General features: G+C 34.0%; 2 protein-coding genes across 2 annotated transcripts; both read left to right on the top strand.

Moving 5' to 3' along the window:
- Positions 1-891: 891 nt before the first annotated feature.
- Positions 892-3,571, top strand: LOC126690026 (probable pectinesterase/pectinesterase inhibitor 51). Its single transcript, XM_050385172.1, has 2 exons — positions 892-1,831; positions 2,744-3,571. The coding sequence occupies exons 1-2, from the start codon at positions 892-894 to the stop codon at positions 3,427-3,429; spliced, it is 1,626 nt and encodes a 541-aa protein (XP_050241129.1). The 3' UTR covers positions 3,430-3,571.
- A 7,534-nt stretch (positions 3,572-11,105) lies between these two features.
- Positions 11,106-13,788, top strand: LOC126733335 (probable pectinesterase/pectinesterase inhibitor 51). Its single transcript, XM_050436578.1, has 2 exons — positions 11,106-12,048; positions 13,029-13,788. The coding sequence occupies exons 1-2, from the start codon at positions 11,109-11,111 to the stop codon at positions 13,712-13,714; spliced, it is 1,626 nt and encodes a 541-aa protein (XP_050292535.1). The 5' UTR covers positions 11,106-11,108; the 3' UTR covers positions 13,715-13,788.
- Positions 13,789-16,783: the final 2,995 nt, after the last annotated feature.

Raw genomic sequence — 16,783 nt, 5'->3', positions numbered from 1 at the left:
ATCAATTAATTTACGTTATGTGATGGTCACATGATTTGTCTGTCCATAAATGCTAATGGCATGGAGGTAAGTACTAGAGGTAAATTTGACGGATATGAAAACTCCATGATTTAAAAAGAAGAATTAAAAATTCAAGGAGTGTTTTTGCAACAAACCCAAAACTTAGAAAATGTATTTGCAATTATGCTATTATTTTATTTAAGAAATTTATATTTTCAAATTAATTGATTGTCTTGATTTCTAGTAGGAACAAATTTGACTTTAAATACATTTGAAACTATCTTACTTTAACGGTTTAACCTATTATGTAGCAATAGAATAGACTATTCATGTATAATTTTAGTCAAATAACTTTTCTAACATAAAAGATGGATACAACCAATATTAGACACCAGCTAAAAGTAAAGTTTTAAAAAATTGAACATAATAAATATAACTAATGTGAAGTTTTAAGAAAGTTAGGGAGACTATAATTTGTTGGAAAATATAATTTAATAATTGTAATGAATTAGAAAAGATAATTTCAAACTTCTTAAAATAGATATTTGGAGTCAAAAACATCATCTTCGCCTCTATAGTTTTTTAAGAGGTGTCAATAGTTGTTTAGAAAGTTTCTATAGAGTCTGTCTGTCCTTCCTTCTAATCTCTCCTATAACTCCAAATAGTTTCCTTTTCTTTCTGTGCCTATATCGTGTAGAAGAGAATTATTCAACTGTTAAATCCTTACCATCCATATACCCAAATTCCATATCGATCCAGCATCACCCATTAGATCTATATATACACACTACAAACATTCACCATGACAATCATTCATCACAGAAAACACATATCCACTTTCTTATATTTCACAAACCTTAATTAATTACTACTTCTCATATGACCATGAACATGACCATAACCACTAGTCTCTTCTTCTTCATTTCCCTCCTCTCTCTCTCCTCCGCCTCTTTCCGGGTCCATGACCATTCTTCCCCCAACACCACACCCACCACTACTTCGATCCAACAAGTCTGTAAAGCCACTCGCTTCCCTGACCAATGCGTGAGCTCCTTATCCCAATCCAAACTCCCTCCAAACCCAACTCCTCTCCAGTTGGTCTACTCATCAATCTCTGTCTCCTCTCAAAATCTCCTTAAAGCTCAATCTATGGTGAAGTCCATCCTAGCCTCCTCCTCAGGTAATAAAAACCGCACAAATGCCGCGACCAACTGTCTCGAATTTCTCCAAAGTTCACAGTACCGGATCTTTAACACTGCCAAAGACGCTCTCCCACAAGGCAACCTAAAAATCGCTAGAGCTTGGATGAGCGCTTCTCTTCTTAACCAATACGACTGCTGGTCAGCTCTCAAGTACGCAAACGACACGAAATTGACGAACGAGACAATGTCGTTTTTGAACTCGCTAACAAACTTGACAAGCAACGCGCTGAGCCTGTTGTTTTCGTACGATAATTTCGGAAACAACACCGCTTCGTGGGTTCCAGCGAAGACCGAGCGTGATGGGTTTTGGGAGGCGGTGAAGAAGTCCGGTGGCAGTGGTGGGTTTAAAGGTGGGGTTCCAACGGACTTGAAGGAGGACGTGACGGTGAGTAAGGACGGAAGTGGGACTCATTCGACGGTGCAGGAGGCGGTGAACGCAGCGCCAGAGAACGGTAATGGGAAGAAGTTTGTGATAAGAATAAAGGCAGGGGTGTATGAAGAGACGGTGAGAATTCCGTTGGCGAAGAAGAATGTCGTGTTTTTGGGAGATGGGATTGGGAAAACGGTCATTACTGGGTCTTCCAATGTGGGTCTTCTTGGGATGACTACATACTCTACGGCTACAGTTGGTAAGTTTTCTGTGCATTTGCCTGTTTTGGTTTTTCTAGTCTGTAGTCCTTATTTTGTTGATAACGAAGGATTGATGATACTAAAACATCTACATGCATATGAATTTTGATTTTGATTTTGTTTTTGTTTTTGTTGTTAAAGTTAATTTAAAATTAATGTTATTGTACGAAGGAATTATAGTGTGCCTAATCCTAAATCCACTGTGAACTGTCTCCCTCTAAATTTTACCCTTTTTTTTTCTTCTTCTTTTGCTAAAATACAAATTAATCCTTTTAACTTTGATTTGTTATTAATTCAGTCATTCAAACCTTTTTTCCTTTCATTTCAATCCTTTCACTTAACTTGTTTTTTAATTTAGTCATTCCGTTTAGTTGTGTCCAATCTTGCAATCAGTTTTTAGTATGTTACATTTTCTAAAACGGCATGGTTTGAGACAGAAGTTGTTGAAAGAATTACACTAAAACGAATGGAAGTCTTTTAGAAGGCTGAAACGAAATAGATGAAACCTAAATAATTGAAATGAAAACACGTCAAAACTTCAAGTTGTAATTTGCAAGTTACAGCCTTATGTTTTTGTTTTAATGAATATATTATTGAGTTTTTAGCCGTTGTCTTTCTAACCATTGATTTTAACTGAATAAATGAAAAACCCGATGTTATATAATGTTTTCAGTGACATTTACAAGCACAAATCCATCCATTCATGTGAAGCTTATTACGAAACCAAAGTGCTTGTGAAATGATATTTAAACGGTTACTTGCAAGACACTAGTGAGAGCTAAAAATGCAAATAATATCCTTCTTTGAAGGGGAAGAATTAATTGAGTCCAAAAAATGTAAATGTGAGGAAGCAGTTATATTGAGTTTGCTTTGTTGTTCTAATGCTTTATTAATCATCCATTCCTGGGCAGCTGTTCTTGGCGATGGATTCATGGCTAGTGGCCTCACAATCCAGAACACAGCCGGTGCTGGTGCCTTCCAAGCCGTAGCCTTCAGATCAGGCAGTGATTTATCTGTCATCGAAAACTGTGAATTCCTAGGCAATCAGGATACTCTCTATGCTCACTCACTCCGCCAATTCTACAAATCATGCCGCATTCAAGGCAATGTGGATTTTATTTTTGGAAACTCGGCTTCTTTTTTCCAAGACTGCCAGATCTTAGTTACTCCTAGACAAAATAAAACATTAACAAACGAGACTAATGCCGTCACTGCACATGGCAGAACAGATCCTGGCCAGTCAACAGGTTTTGTTTTTCAAAATTGTTCGATTAGTGGCACCGAGGAATATTTGAAATTGTACCATAGCAATCCCAAAGTACACAATAATTTCTTGGGGAGGCCCTGGAAGGAGTACTCTAGGACAGTTTTCATACAGTGCAACTTAGGAGAACTTTTTTCACCACAAGGCTGGCTGCCATGGAGTGCCGATTTTGCGTTGCAAACGCTTTATTATGGGGAATCTGGGAATACTGGACCAGGTTCAACTACGTCCCAAAGGGTAACTTGGAGTTCTCAGATCCCTGCACAACACATTGACACATATTCAGTTGAGAATTTCATTCAAGGAGATCAGTGGATTCCACCATCCAAATAAGAGAGGGTTTTGAGATTGTTTTATCGGGTATAGCTTACCTCCATTACTTTTTTAACTCGAATATTCTTTTGTTTTATTGAGAAATTGTCATATTACCCATTAACTGAATAAAAGGTGATGATTAAGACTTACAAGTTAAAAATCTTTGTAAGGTTAGTACCCATATTTGAGAGTAATATAAAAAGAAAGGATTTAAATTATTTAATCATAATATTACTGTTAAACCCTTGTTTTAATATATGTATGTATGTATGTATGTATGTATATGGACATTTTACATTTTAGAAGTATTAGTGTAAATTTTATCAAACCTCATTCCATTCTCTCCAATTCCTCCCAATTTTGGAAAGAATGAAAATTTGAGGTTTGAATGAATAGAGAGGAATGAAAGTAAATTAAGATTGAACTTTCCAAACTAAACATAGGCATGTCTACACAAAGATTAGCACATGACATGTAAAACATAAATAAATAAAGGAAAACAGCAAACATTAATGCCAAGATTAAAGCTTTAAGGAAGCATGAATTAGACCATTAAAACTCTTTATGCAAATTAGTACCAAAAATGCATTTTTGTCTGTTTTCATTAAATTTGTCCAATTTCTTTGTTAAACATTTTTGGACTTTTCAGCCTCCATTTTGATCAAATGAGGTTTCATTGGAAATCTAATGATGTATACTTCCATAAAATCATTGATTTTTATCGCAAACTTTCATGTTGAGTGAGCTTGATACTTTGGAAAACTGGGTAAAAAACAAGATTTAAATAAATAAAAAATTATAGTAAAGTAGTTTTTTGAGTTTTTGATAAATTCATTTATATGAAAGAGATTTTATTAAATCAATCTATCCAAATTGAAATTCATCACAAAACCTTTCCAATAATACCTTATTTGGGTTATTTTGGGGTCATTTGCTTATAATTCAATTAATTGAACTTTAATTAAACTTAAATGATGTTTTGTCAAAAATTAATCGACAAAAACTTTTTTTCTTTTTATCGTGATATGTTTATCTTTTTAGTTTGATTTGGGCCCATGAACTATAAAATTGAAGGGAATCAAATTATCTACGAAATGAGTTAGAAATTATTCCGATCAGAAGTTCAGATCTTTTTTGGTCAAAACAAGGCCAAAAAATGGGTAGACTACGGTTAAACTTGGTCAAAATTTTGAACATCGGTTAAAAAAATTAATTTTAACATGAAAAGATGTAGTTTAGCGTTTGGGTAAAATTTTGATTGCAAGTCAACTAGGTCAAAAAATGTCAACATGGGTATTTTGGTCATTTTGACATTAAACATGAAAAACTAGGTAACATGCCATCCAATTGGGATATATTCCATGATTTTAAATATTTCCACAATCTCATCATTAAAGTGGTACTTTTTTGTAATTGTTTTTATGAAAAATACGATTTTGACACAAATTGAGGTGAACAAAATATGATATCAACATAAAATTTCCATTTTTGCCTAAAAATATGTATAAAAGAGAATGAGAAGTAATAGCAATGGGAGTATTAAGAGAGACAAGTGTTTTGGAGGTTATGTGTGTGTGCGCACGTGCATGCGTGTGTATGTGTGTTCACGCACACATACATTTTGGGTGGGTAAGGTGATCTGGGATGAGGTAGGAAAATGATTAAATCAGTCCCCACCTAATGCTCAGGACAAGAAAATCCACATAAGGTTGATGAAGAAATTGCAACACCTAAAATATATTTACTAATGTTGATGTTGAGGACACTTTCACATAGTTCATGATAACTAATGGTCAAATCTTAATCAAATTACTTATTTATTCGATAATTTGATACTTAGGGATGGAGGATTTGAACTCTAAATATTTTTTTTATGGAAACACTAAAAAGGTGCTAGTTGAGTTATAAGATTCTTGATTATCTTAATTGATTTATAGTTAATTTAGTTATTTTTAAATTTTATAATATCATTAATATTAAAATAAATATTATTTTTAAAAAATTTGTTTCTATATTTATATAGAATAAAATTTTATTTATATATATATATATATATATATATATATATATATATATAAAAGGATATCACACCCACCATTAGGGCTGTCCAGCGAGCCAGGGACCCTACCAAACTGATTAAATCTAATCGAATCGAAGCCTAGCAGGTGGATCCGAATGGCCTATTCGGTCGGATATGGGTCTTTTTCCTTTGAAAACCAAAACTTTGGTTGGGGTGGTAGGTAAAAGGAATTGAGACCCGCATAAACCGACCTGATCGAAGTATATTGAAATGTGCTCTAAATTTCTCTCCCCCATATGTCTTCCTCTCATTGGTAGAAAATCTACTGCCTTATCTTCAAAAATTAAATTTATTTCAGCTCTCACCAATTTTTAGGCAAAATAATAAGGTTTAAGATTTTTCCCCACGTGTCTTCCCCTCATTGGTAGAAAATCTACCACCTATCTTCAAAAATTATTATTATTTCATTTCTCATTAGTTTCTAGGCAAGTTGTATACAATTATCTTACACTTAGTATGAGACTTACACACAAAATAAAAAACAACAACTCAAACTAAGAATATAAAATTTGAATCTCTCTCTCTCTCTCTCTCTCTCTCTCTCTCGTTTTCACTTTGCACTTTTCAAGCTCTCTCCGATCTCTAGACTCCTTTCTAGCAGTCTCTGTCATCACCATGTCACTACCTCACTTTCTTTCTGCTACGGCCAAAATGGGTTGAGGCTCAGTATATTTTCTTCCTTTCTCATCTTTTTTTTTCTCTATTTTGAGATATGAGTTTATCGTTTGTTCAAATGACTTAAAACTCAAAGATTTATAGTTATTGATTTGATTTATTTGGTCATAGATTTAAGTTATCACTTATCAAACTCGAAACATTAACTTAAAAAATTAAAACCCAAACTTTAAAAAATTGAAACCCTAACACATTTTTATTTTGTTTATCTAATTTGTTTTTTTTTTGGTAATTTGTTTGGTTCATTTATTGATAATTTGTTTGATACATTTTGTTGCCTAATTTGTAGCCCAAACTCACCAAACCAATGATTTTGACCCGCCCAACCGACCTGAAATGACAGGTCCAACCCATATATTCGATCCAATACGAGTCCAGTTCTCAATCACCCGACTCAATCAGGTCAAGTATGGGTCAGCTCCAAACTCGATCTCCAACCCGACCTGTGAACAACCCTACCCACCATGATCATAACTATGTACTACTTGGTTTTTTAATTTTTCACCATTTGTTCGTGAATATAAAATTAAATAAATCATTAGTATTAAAACTCTTAAAAATAAATCATTCTCGAATTATTTAAAAAAAAAAAAAAAAAAAGAAGCCTTTATAGCTTTTATTTAAAAAAATGCACTTAATAAAACATATTCAACTATTAAATGGTTAGGTTTCTCAAAAAAGCCGAGAATTTTTTAACTCAACTAGTTGGGATCTCCCGAAATTTTCAATGGAAATATTCACGTTTAAATCCCCCCAACCTCTGAGTATGATTTATAAATAAAAAGAAATTTAAAAGTTTCTCAAAGAAAACTATTTAATTTTTTATTATTGTAGGTAATTTAAGATATCATTTTAAAAATCTAAAAAAGTTACCATAAAAACACAAAAATGTATATGTATTCGACCAAAAATGGTTAATGCTCTTGAGATAAATTTTAGAAAATTTACCACATAAATACTAAGATAGGATATCAAATTTTTTTTTTTTTAAGTTACCGATTGCAAAATTTGGGAAATAATATTATAATAATAATAATTTAATTAGTACTATATTGATATTATTTAGGAATCTAAAATTTTTGTTAAAACTGTGTTTTGAAATTTTAAGAGTTAAATAGTGTCCTTTTCAGATGTAAAATAGTGACATTTTTAGTGTTGAAATTGTGTTTCAAAAATATAATTTAAAGAAAAATATTAGATCCCAAGCAGCTTCATAATCATGCTAATTTATTTAAATAATTATTTTAAGTTAAATGCAAAAATACACCTTTAGAATTTCAATTCTTTCTTATAACTTCCAAAGGTTTCCATATCTACAAAATCAACCTTGAGAGTAATTTTTGTTAATTTCTATGGAAAAAAAAAATGTTACCATCACATGACCCCTTTAATAGTAAAAAAAAAAACTCATGATTTACGTTGTGTGTGATAGTCACATGATTTTTCCGTTCATAAATGCTAATAAAAGTAAGTCCTAAAGTTCAATTAAAGACTATGAAAATTGATACTTCAAGGAGTGCTTTGACAACCAACCTAAAATCTAGAAGATGTTTTTGCAATTATGCAATTATTTTATTAAAGAAATTTAATTTTTCAAATTATTCAATTGTCTTGATTTTTATTTGGAACAAGTTTCACTCCAAATACGGTTGAAACTATCTTGTTTCAACCTATTATGCAGCAACTAAAGAAATTATTTATGTATAATTCTAGTCATATGACTTTTCTAACCAAAAAAAAATATATATATATATATATATATATTTGTAGACAAATAACACTTGCTAAAAATAAGATTCTAAAAAACGAAACACAATAAAAAATATCTAAAAGTGAAGTAAAAAAAAGGCTAGAGACACTATAATTTAGTAATGGTAATGATTAAAAAAAAAAAAAAAAAGACAGTTTCAACTTACAAACTAATTACATAGCTGACCCACCCAATCAAATGAGTCTGACCCACCCAACGTTAGTTCTAACTGCTCCATTCACATTTTAAACAATATTACACACTTTTTCACTCACATATATCAAAAACATTCAAACATCATTACTTACACTTCTCAACAATAAGGCCCAAAATACTTTACTTCTATTTCGAATTCGTCCTGCACCGACAACAAACAGACGCATCACTCACTGCACTTTCCCACTATGGCAAAATGAACCCAGTGAGTCCGTCACACACATTAACCCCGAGAAGCCAGTTTTCTAATTTTACTATTTTCCCCTAATTTCTCAGTCGAATAGAATTATTCAACTGTTAAATACTCCATGATCTTTACCCTAATTCCATCATCCACATCGCCATACTATATATATACACACACACACACACACATTCACCATGACAATCAACATTCATTCATCATCACAGAAAACCTTAATTAATTAATTAATTAATTAATTACTTCTTCTCATATATCACCCACCTTGACCATGACCATGACCATGAGGTCCACTAGTCTCTTCTTCTTCTTCTCCCTTTCCCTGCTCTCTCTCTCCTATGCCTCGAACCACCACTACCACAACCATGACCATTCAAACTCCAACACCAATGCTGCACCTACACCTCCCTCTTCTATCCAACAACTCTGTAAAGTAGCTACTCGGTTCCCTGACCTATGCGTGAGCTCCTTATCCAATTCCAAACAACTCCCTCCAAACCCAACTCCTCTCTAGCTCATCTACTCATCACTCTCTATCACCTCTGAAACTGCCCGTACAGTCCAATCAAAGGTGAACAACATTATAAACTCCGCCGCAGGGGACCAAAACCGCATAAGAGCCTCGAACAACTGTCTTGAAGTTCTCAAAAGTTCACTATACAAGATCTCTATTACCACCAATGATGCTCTCCCACGCAGCAACCTCAAAAGCGCTAGAACTTGGATGAGCGCTTCTCTAATTCACCATACCGACTGCGTGTTAGCTCTCACGAAAGTAAACGACACGAAGTTGGTGACTGAGACGCTTTCGCTGGTGGGCTCGTTAATAAACATTACGAGCAACGCGTTGAGCCTGTTGTTTTTGTACGATCATTTCGGAAACAACATCGCTTCGTGGATTCTATCGAGGACCGAGCATGATGGGTTTTGAGGGGCAGTGAAGAAGTCTGGAATTGCGGGGTTTAAAGGCGGGGTTCCAATAAACTTGGAGGTGGACGTGACAGTGAGTAAGGACAGAAGGAATCGGTCTTATAAGATGGTGCAGGATGCGGTGAACGCAGCGTCCAACAACACTGATGATAGAAAGAGGTTTGTGATAAGAATTAAGGCAGGGGTTTATGAGGAGATAGTAAGAGTTTCGTTGGAGAAGAAGAATGTCATGTTTTTGGGAGATGGGATAGGTAAAACAGTCATTACAGGCTCTTTGTATGTGGGCCTGCCTTCGCAAAGTCCGAGAAGAATAGTTCTTGAGCATATTCTTCTTAGACTTGATTACAATTTCAATTCTTTGTGTTAAGGTGTTTTTCAGATTCTCATATGAACCCTCCATTTTCTCCCTAGAGGACCTCTCACATTATATAGCCTCTTTTGGCTGATCTTGGCTCTCTATTTGTTGATTATGCAGGCCACTACTTGAGTGTTTATCCTATCAAACGCCATCCCAAGTCCTCTGTGAGTTGCAGCAATCAAGATAGCACTATTCATGGGTATTCTCCACATAAATGCGGTCAGGGGGTTTGGTGGGGTGCATTAAATGTGGTGGCAGTTACCATCCCTCCAACCACATTAGGGCTAACCTCCTTTCTGAAGCTCTTCCTCTACAGTGTGGCCCCCCTCAAGTAATGTGCCATTGACATGACCATGGCTCGCCTCTCTAGCTTTACTATCCGAGTGTATGGACTTCTCGGAACTGTATTGGCCTTCTTGTCCTTGGATATGACACATGGCATTATTAACTTATTAAATTTCTGTATCCCACAATTTCAATTATTTTTTTATAACTTCTTAAGATTTCCAAAGCCACTAAATTGACCTTAAGACTAATTTTTGTTAACTTCAATGGACAAAATTATGTGACCATCACATGACCACTTTAAAAAGACTTATCAATTGATTTACGTTATGTGATGGTCACATGATTTTTCTGTCCATAAATGCTAATGGCATAGAAGTAAGTACTAGAGGTAAATATGACGGATATGAAAATTCCATGATTTAAAAAGAAGAATTAAAACTTCAAGGAGTGTTTTTGCAACAAACCCAAAACTTAGAAAATGTTTTTGCAAGTATGCTATTATTTTATTTAAGAAATTTATATTTTCAAATTAATTGATTGTCTTGATTTCTACTTGGAACAAATTTGACTTCAAATACATTTGAAACTATCTTACTTTAACGGTTTAACCTATTATGTAGCAATAGAATAGACTATTCATGTTTAATTTTAGTCAAATAACTTTTCTAACATAAAAGATGGATACAACCAATATTAGACACCAGCTAAAAGTAAAGTTTTAAAAAATTGAACATAATAAATATAACTAATGTGAAGTTTTAAGAAAGTTAGGGAGACTATAATTTGTTGGAAAATATAATTTAATAATTGTAATGAATTAGAAAAGATAATTTCAAACTTCTTCAAATAGATATTTGGAGTCAAAAACATCATCTTCACCTCTATAGTTTTTTAAGAGGTGTCAATAGTTGTTTAGAAAGTTTCTATAGTCTGTCTATCCTTCCTTCTAATCTCTCCTATAACTCCAAATAGTTTCCTTTTCCTTCTGCGCCTATATCGTGTAGAAGAGAATTATTCAACTGTTAAATCCTTGCCATCCATATACCCCAATTCCATATCGATCCAGCATCACCCATTAGATCTATATATACACACTACAAACATTCACCATGACAATCATTCATCACAGAAAACGCATATCCACTTTCTTATATTTCACAAACCTTAATTAATTACTACTTCTCATATGACCATGACCATGACCATGACCACTAGTCTCTTCTTCTTCATTTCCCTCCTCTCTCTCTCCTCCGCCTCTTTCCGGGTCCATGACCATTCTTCCCCCAACACCACACCCACCACTACTTCGATCCAACAAGTCTGTAAAGCCACTCGCTTCCCTGACCAATGCGTGAGCTCCTTATCCCAAACCAAACTCCCTCCAAACCCAACTCCTCTCCAGTTGGTCTACTCATCGATCTCTGTCTCCTCTCAAAATCTCCTTAAAGCTCAATCAATGGTGAAGTCCATCCTAGCCTCCTCCTCAGGTAATAAAAACCGCACAAACGCCGCGACCAACTGTCTCGAATTTCTCCAAAGTTCACAGTACCGAATCTTTAACACCGCCAAAGACGCTCTCCCACAAGGCAACCTAAAAAACGCTAGAGCTTGGATGAGCGCTTCTCTTCTTAACCAATACGACTGCTGGTCAGCTCTCAAGTACGCAAACGACACGAAATTGACGAACGAGACAATGTCGTTTTTGAACTCGCTAACAAACTTGACAAGCAACGCGCTGAGCCTGTTGTTTTCGTACGATAATTTCGGAAACAACACCGCTTCGTGGGTTCCAGCGAAGACCGAGCGTGATGGGTTTTGGGAGGCGGTGAAGAAGTCCGGTGGCAGTGGTGGGTTTAAAGGTGGGGTTCCGACGGACTTGAAGGCGGACGTGACGGTGAGTAAGGACGGAAGTGGGACTCATTCGACGGTGCAGGAGGCGGTGAACGCAGCGCCGGAGAACGGTAATGGGAAGAAGTTTGTGATAAGAATAAAGGCAGGGGTGTATGAAGAGACGGTGAGAATTCCGTTGGCGAAGAAGAATGTCGTGTTTTTGGGAGATGGGATTGGGAAAACGATCATTACTGGGTCTTCCAATGTGGGTCTTCTTGGGATGACTACATACTCTACGGCTACAGTTGGTAAGTTTTTCTGTGCATTTATTTGCCTATTTTGGTTTTTCTAGTCTGTGGTCCTTATTTTGCTAACAAAGGATTGATGATACTAAAACATCTACATGCATATGAATTTTGATTTTGATTTTGTTTTTGATTTTAAAGTTAATTTAAAATTAATGTTATTGTATGAAGGAATTATAGTGTGCCTAATCCTAAATCCACTGTGAACTGTCTCCCTCTAAATTTTACCCTTTTTTTTTCTTCTTCTTTTGCTAAAATACAAATTAATCCTTTTAACTTTGATTTGTTATTAATTCAGTCATTCAAATCTTTTTTCTTTTTCTTTTTTTTTCCTTTCATTTCAATCCTTTCACTTAACTTGTTTTTTAATTTAGTCATTCCGTTTACTTGTGTCCAATCTTACAATCAGTTTTTAGTATGTTACATTTTCTAAAACGGCATGGTTTGAGACAGAAGTTGTTGAAAGAATTACACTAAAACGAATGGAAGTCTTTTAGACGGCTGAAACGAAATAGATGAAACCTAAATAATTGAAATGAAAACACGTCAAAACTTCAAGTTGTAATTTGTAAGTTACAGCCTTATGTTTTTGTTTTAATGAATATATTATTGAGTTTTTAGCCGTTGTCTTTCTAACCATTGATTTTAACTGAATAAATGAAAAACCCGATGTTATATAATGTTTTCAGTGACATTTACAAGCACAAATCCATCCATTCATGTGAAGCTTATTACGAAACCAAAGTGCTTGTGAAATGACTTTTTTTTTTTTTTTTTTTTAATTGGTAAAATAAAGGAGTAAAATTGTGAAATGATATTTAAACGGTTACTTGCAAGACACTAGTGAGAGCTAAAAATGCAAATAATATCCTTCTTTGAAGGGGAAGAATTAATTGAGTCCAAAAAATGTAAATGTGAGGAAGCAGTTATATTGAGTTTGCTTTGTTGTTCTAATGCTTTATTAATCATCCATTCCTGGGCAGCTGTTCTTGGCGATGGATTCATGGCTAGTGGCCTCACAATCCAGAACACAGCCGGTGCTGGTGCCTTCCAAGCCGTAGCCTTCAGATCAGGCAGTGATTTATCTGTCATCGAAAACTGTGAATTCCTAGGCAATCAGGATACTCTCTATGCTCACTCACTCCGCCAATTCTACAAATCATGCCGCATTCAAGGCAATGTGGATTTTATTTTTGGAAACTCGGCTTCTTTTTTCCAAGACTGCCAGATCTTAGTTACTCCTAGACAAAATAAAACATTAACAAACGAGACTAATGCCGTCACTGCACATGGCAGAACAGATCCTGGCCAGTCAACAGGTTTTGTTTTTCAAAATTGTTCGATTAGTGGCACCGAGGAATATTTGAAATTGTACCATAGCAATCCCAAAGTACACAATAATTTCTTGGGGAGGCCCTGGAAGGAGTACTCTAGGACAGTTTTCATACAGTGCAACTTAGGAGAACTTTTTTCACCACAAGGCTGGCTGCCATGGAGTGCCGATTTTGCGTTGCAAACGCTTTATTATGGGGAATCTGGGAATACTGGACCAGGTTCAACTACGTCCCAAAGGGTAACTTGGAGTTCTCAGATCCCTGCACAACACATTGACACATATTCAGTTGAGAATTTCATTCAAGGAGATCAGTGGATTCCACCATCCAAATAAGAGAGAGTTTTGAGATTGTTTTATTGGGTATAGCTTACCTCCATTACTTTTTTAACTCGAATATTCTTTTGTTTTATTGAGAAATTGTCATATTACCCATTAACTGAATAAAAGGTGATGATTAAGACTTACAAGTTAAAAATCTTTGTAAGGTTAGTACCCATATTTGAGAGTAATATAAAAAGAAAGGATTTAAATTATTTAATCATAATATTACTGTTAAACCTTGGTTTTAATATATGTATGTATGTATGTATGTATATGGACATTTTACATTTTAGAAGTATTAGTGTAAATTTTATCAAACCTCATTCCATTCTCTCCAATTCCTCCCAATTTTGGGAAGAATGAAATTTTGAGGTTTGAATGAATAGAGAGGAATGAATGTAAATTAAGATCGATTGAACTTTCCAAACTAAACATAGGCTTGTCTACACAAAGATTAGCACATGACATGTAAAACATAAATAAATAAAGGAAAACAGCAAACATTAATGCCAAGATTAAAGCTTTAACAAGGAAGCGTGAATTAGACCATTAAAACTCTTTATGCAAATTAGTACCAAAAATGCATTTTTGTCTGTTTCCTTTAATTTGTCCAATTTCTTTGTTAAATATTTTTGGACTTTTCAGCCCCCATTTTGATCAAATGAGGTTTCATTGGAAATCTTACGATGTATACTTCCATAAAATCATTGATTTTTATCGCAAACTTTCATGTTGAGTGAGCTTGATACTTTGGAAAACTGGGTAAAAAACAAGATTTAAATAAAAAAAATTACAGTAAAGTAGTTTTTTGAGTTTTTGATAAATTCATTTATATGAAAGAGATTTTATTCGATCAATCTATCCAAATTGAAATTCATCACAAGACCTTTCCAGTAATACCTTATTTGGGTTATTTTGGGGTCATTTGCTTATAATTCAATTAATTAAACTTTAATTAAACTTAAATGATGTTTTGTAAAAAATTAATCAAGAAAAACTTTTTTTCTTTTTATCGTGATATGTTTATCTTTTTAGTTCGATTTGGGCCCATTAACTATAAAATTGAAGGGAATCAAATTATCTACGAAATGAGTTAGAAATTATTCCGATCAGAAGTTCAGATCTTTTGTGGTCAAAACAAGGCCAAAAAATGGGTGGACTACGGTTAAACTTGGTCAAAAATTTGAACATCGGTTAAAAAAAGTAATTTTAACATGAAAAGATGTAGTTTAGCGTTTGGGTAAAATTTTGATTGCAAGTGAACTAGGTCAAAAAATGTCAACATGGGTATTTTGGTCATTTTGACATTAAACATGAAAAACTAGGTAACATGCCATCCAATTGGGATATATTCCATGATTTTAAATATTTCCACAATCTCATCATTAAAGTGGTACTTTTTTGTAATTGTTTTTATGAAAAATACGATTTTGACATAAATTGAGGTGAACAAAATATGATATCAACATAAAATTTCCATTTTTGCCTAAAAATATGTATAAAAGAGAATGAGAAGTAATAGCAATGGGAGTATTAAGAGAGACAAGTGTTTTGGAGGTTATGTGTGTGTGCGCACGTGCATGCGTGTGTATGTGTGTTCACGCACACATACATTTTGGGTGGGTAAGGTGATATGGGATGAGGTAGGAAAATGATTAAATCAGTCCCCACCTAATGCTCAGGACAAGAAAATCCACATAAGGTAGGATGAGGAAATTGCAACACCTAAAATATATTTACTAATGTTGATGTCGAGGACACTTTCACATAGTTCATGATAACTAATGGTCAAATCTTAATCAAATTACTTATTTATTCGATAATTTGATACTTAGGGATGGAGGATTTGAACTCTAAATATTTTTTTATGGAAACACTAAAAAGGTGCTAGTTGAGTTATAAGATTCTTGATTATCTTAATTGATTTATAGTTAATGTAGTTATTTTTAAATTTTATAATATCATTAATATTAAAATAAATATTATTTTTAAAAAATTTGTTTCTATATTTATATAGAATAAAATTTTATTTATATATATATATAAGGATATCACACCCACCATTAGGGCTGTCCAGCAAGCCAGGGACCCTACCAAACTAATTGAATCTAATCGAATCGAAGCCTAGCAGGTGGATCCGAATGGCCTATTCGGTCGGATATGGGTCTTTTTCCTTTGAAAACCAAAACTTTGGTTGGGGTGGTAGGTAAAAGGAATTGAGACCCGCATAAACCGACCTGATCGAAGTATATTGAAATGTGCTCTAAATTTCTCTCCCCCATATGTCTTCCTCTCATTGGTAGAAAATGTACCGCCTTATCTTCAAAAATTAAATTTATTTCAGCTCTCACCAATTTTTAGGCAAAATAATAAGGTTTAAGATTTTTCCCCACGTGTCTTCCCCTCATTGGTAGAAAATCTACCACCTATCTTCAAAAATTATTATTATTTCATTTCTCATTAGTTTCTGGGCAAGTTGTATACAATTATCTTACACTTAGTATGAGACTTACACGCAAAATAAAAAACAACAACTCAAACTAAGAATATAAAATTTGAATCTCTCTCTCTCTCTCTCTCTCTCTCTCGTTTTCACTTTGCACTTTTCAAGCTCTCTCCGGTCTCTAGACTCCTTTCTAGCAGTCTCTGTCATCACCATGTCACTACCTCACTTTCTTTCTGCTGCGGTCAAAATGGGTTGAGGCTCAGTATATTTTCTTCCTTTCTCATCTTTTTTTTTTCTCTATTTTGAGATATGAGTTTATCGTTTGTTCAAATGACTTAAAACTCAAAGATTTATAGTTATTGATTTGATTTATTTGGTCATAGATTTAAGTTATCACTTATCAAACTCGAAACATTAACTTAAAAAATTAAAACCCAAACTTTAAAAAATTGAAACCGTAACACATTTTTATTTTGTTTATCTGATTTGTGTTTTTATTGATCATTTGTTTGGTTCATTTATTGATAATTTGTTTGATACATTTTGTTGCCTAATTTGTAGCCCAAACTCACCAAACCAATGATTTTGACCCGCCCAACCGACCTGAAATGACAGGTCCAACCCATATATTCGAT

This window comes from Quercus robur, chromosome 6, assembly GCF_932294415.1.
Source record: "Quercus robur chromosome 6, dhQueRobu3.1, whole genome shotgun sequence".
NCBI lineage: Eukaryota > Viridiplantae > Streptophyta > Magnoliopsida > Fagales > Fagaceae > Quercus > Quercus robur.
Note: the sequence above shows the minus strand (reverse complement) of the source record. Positions and strands in the feature narration are given on the sequence as shown.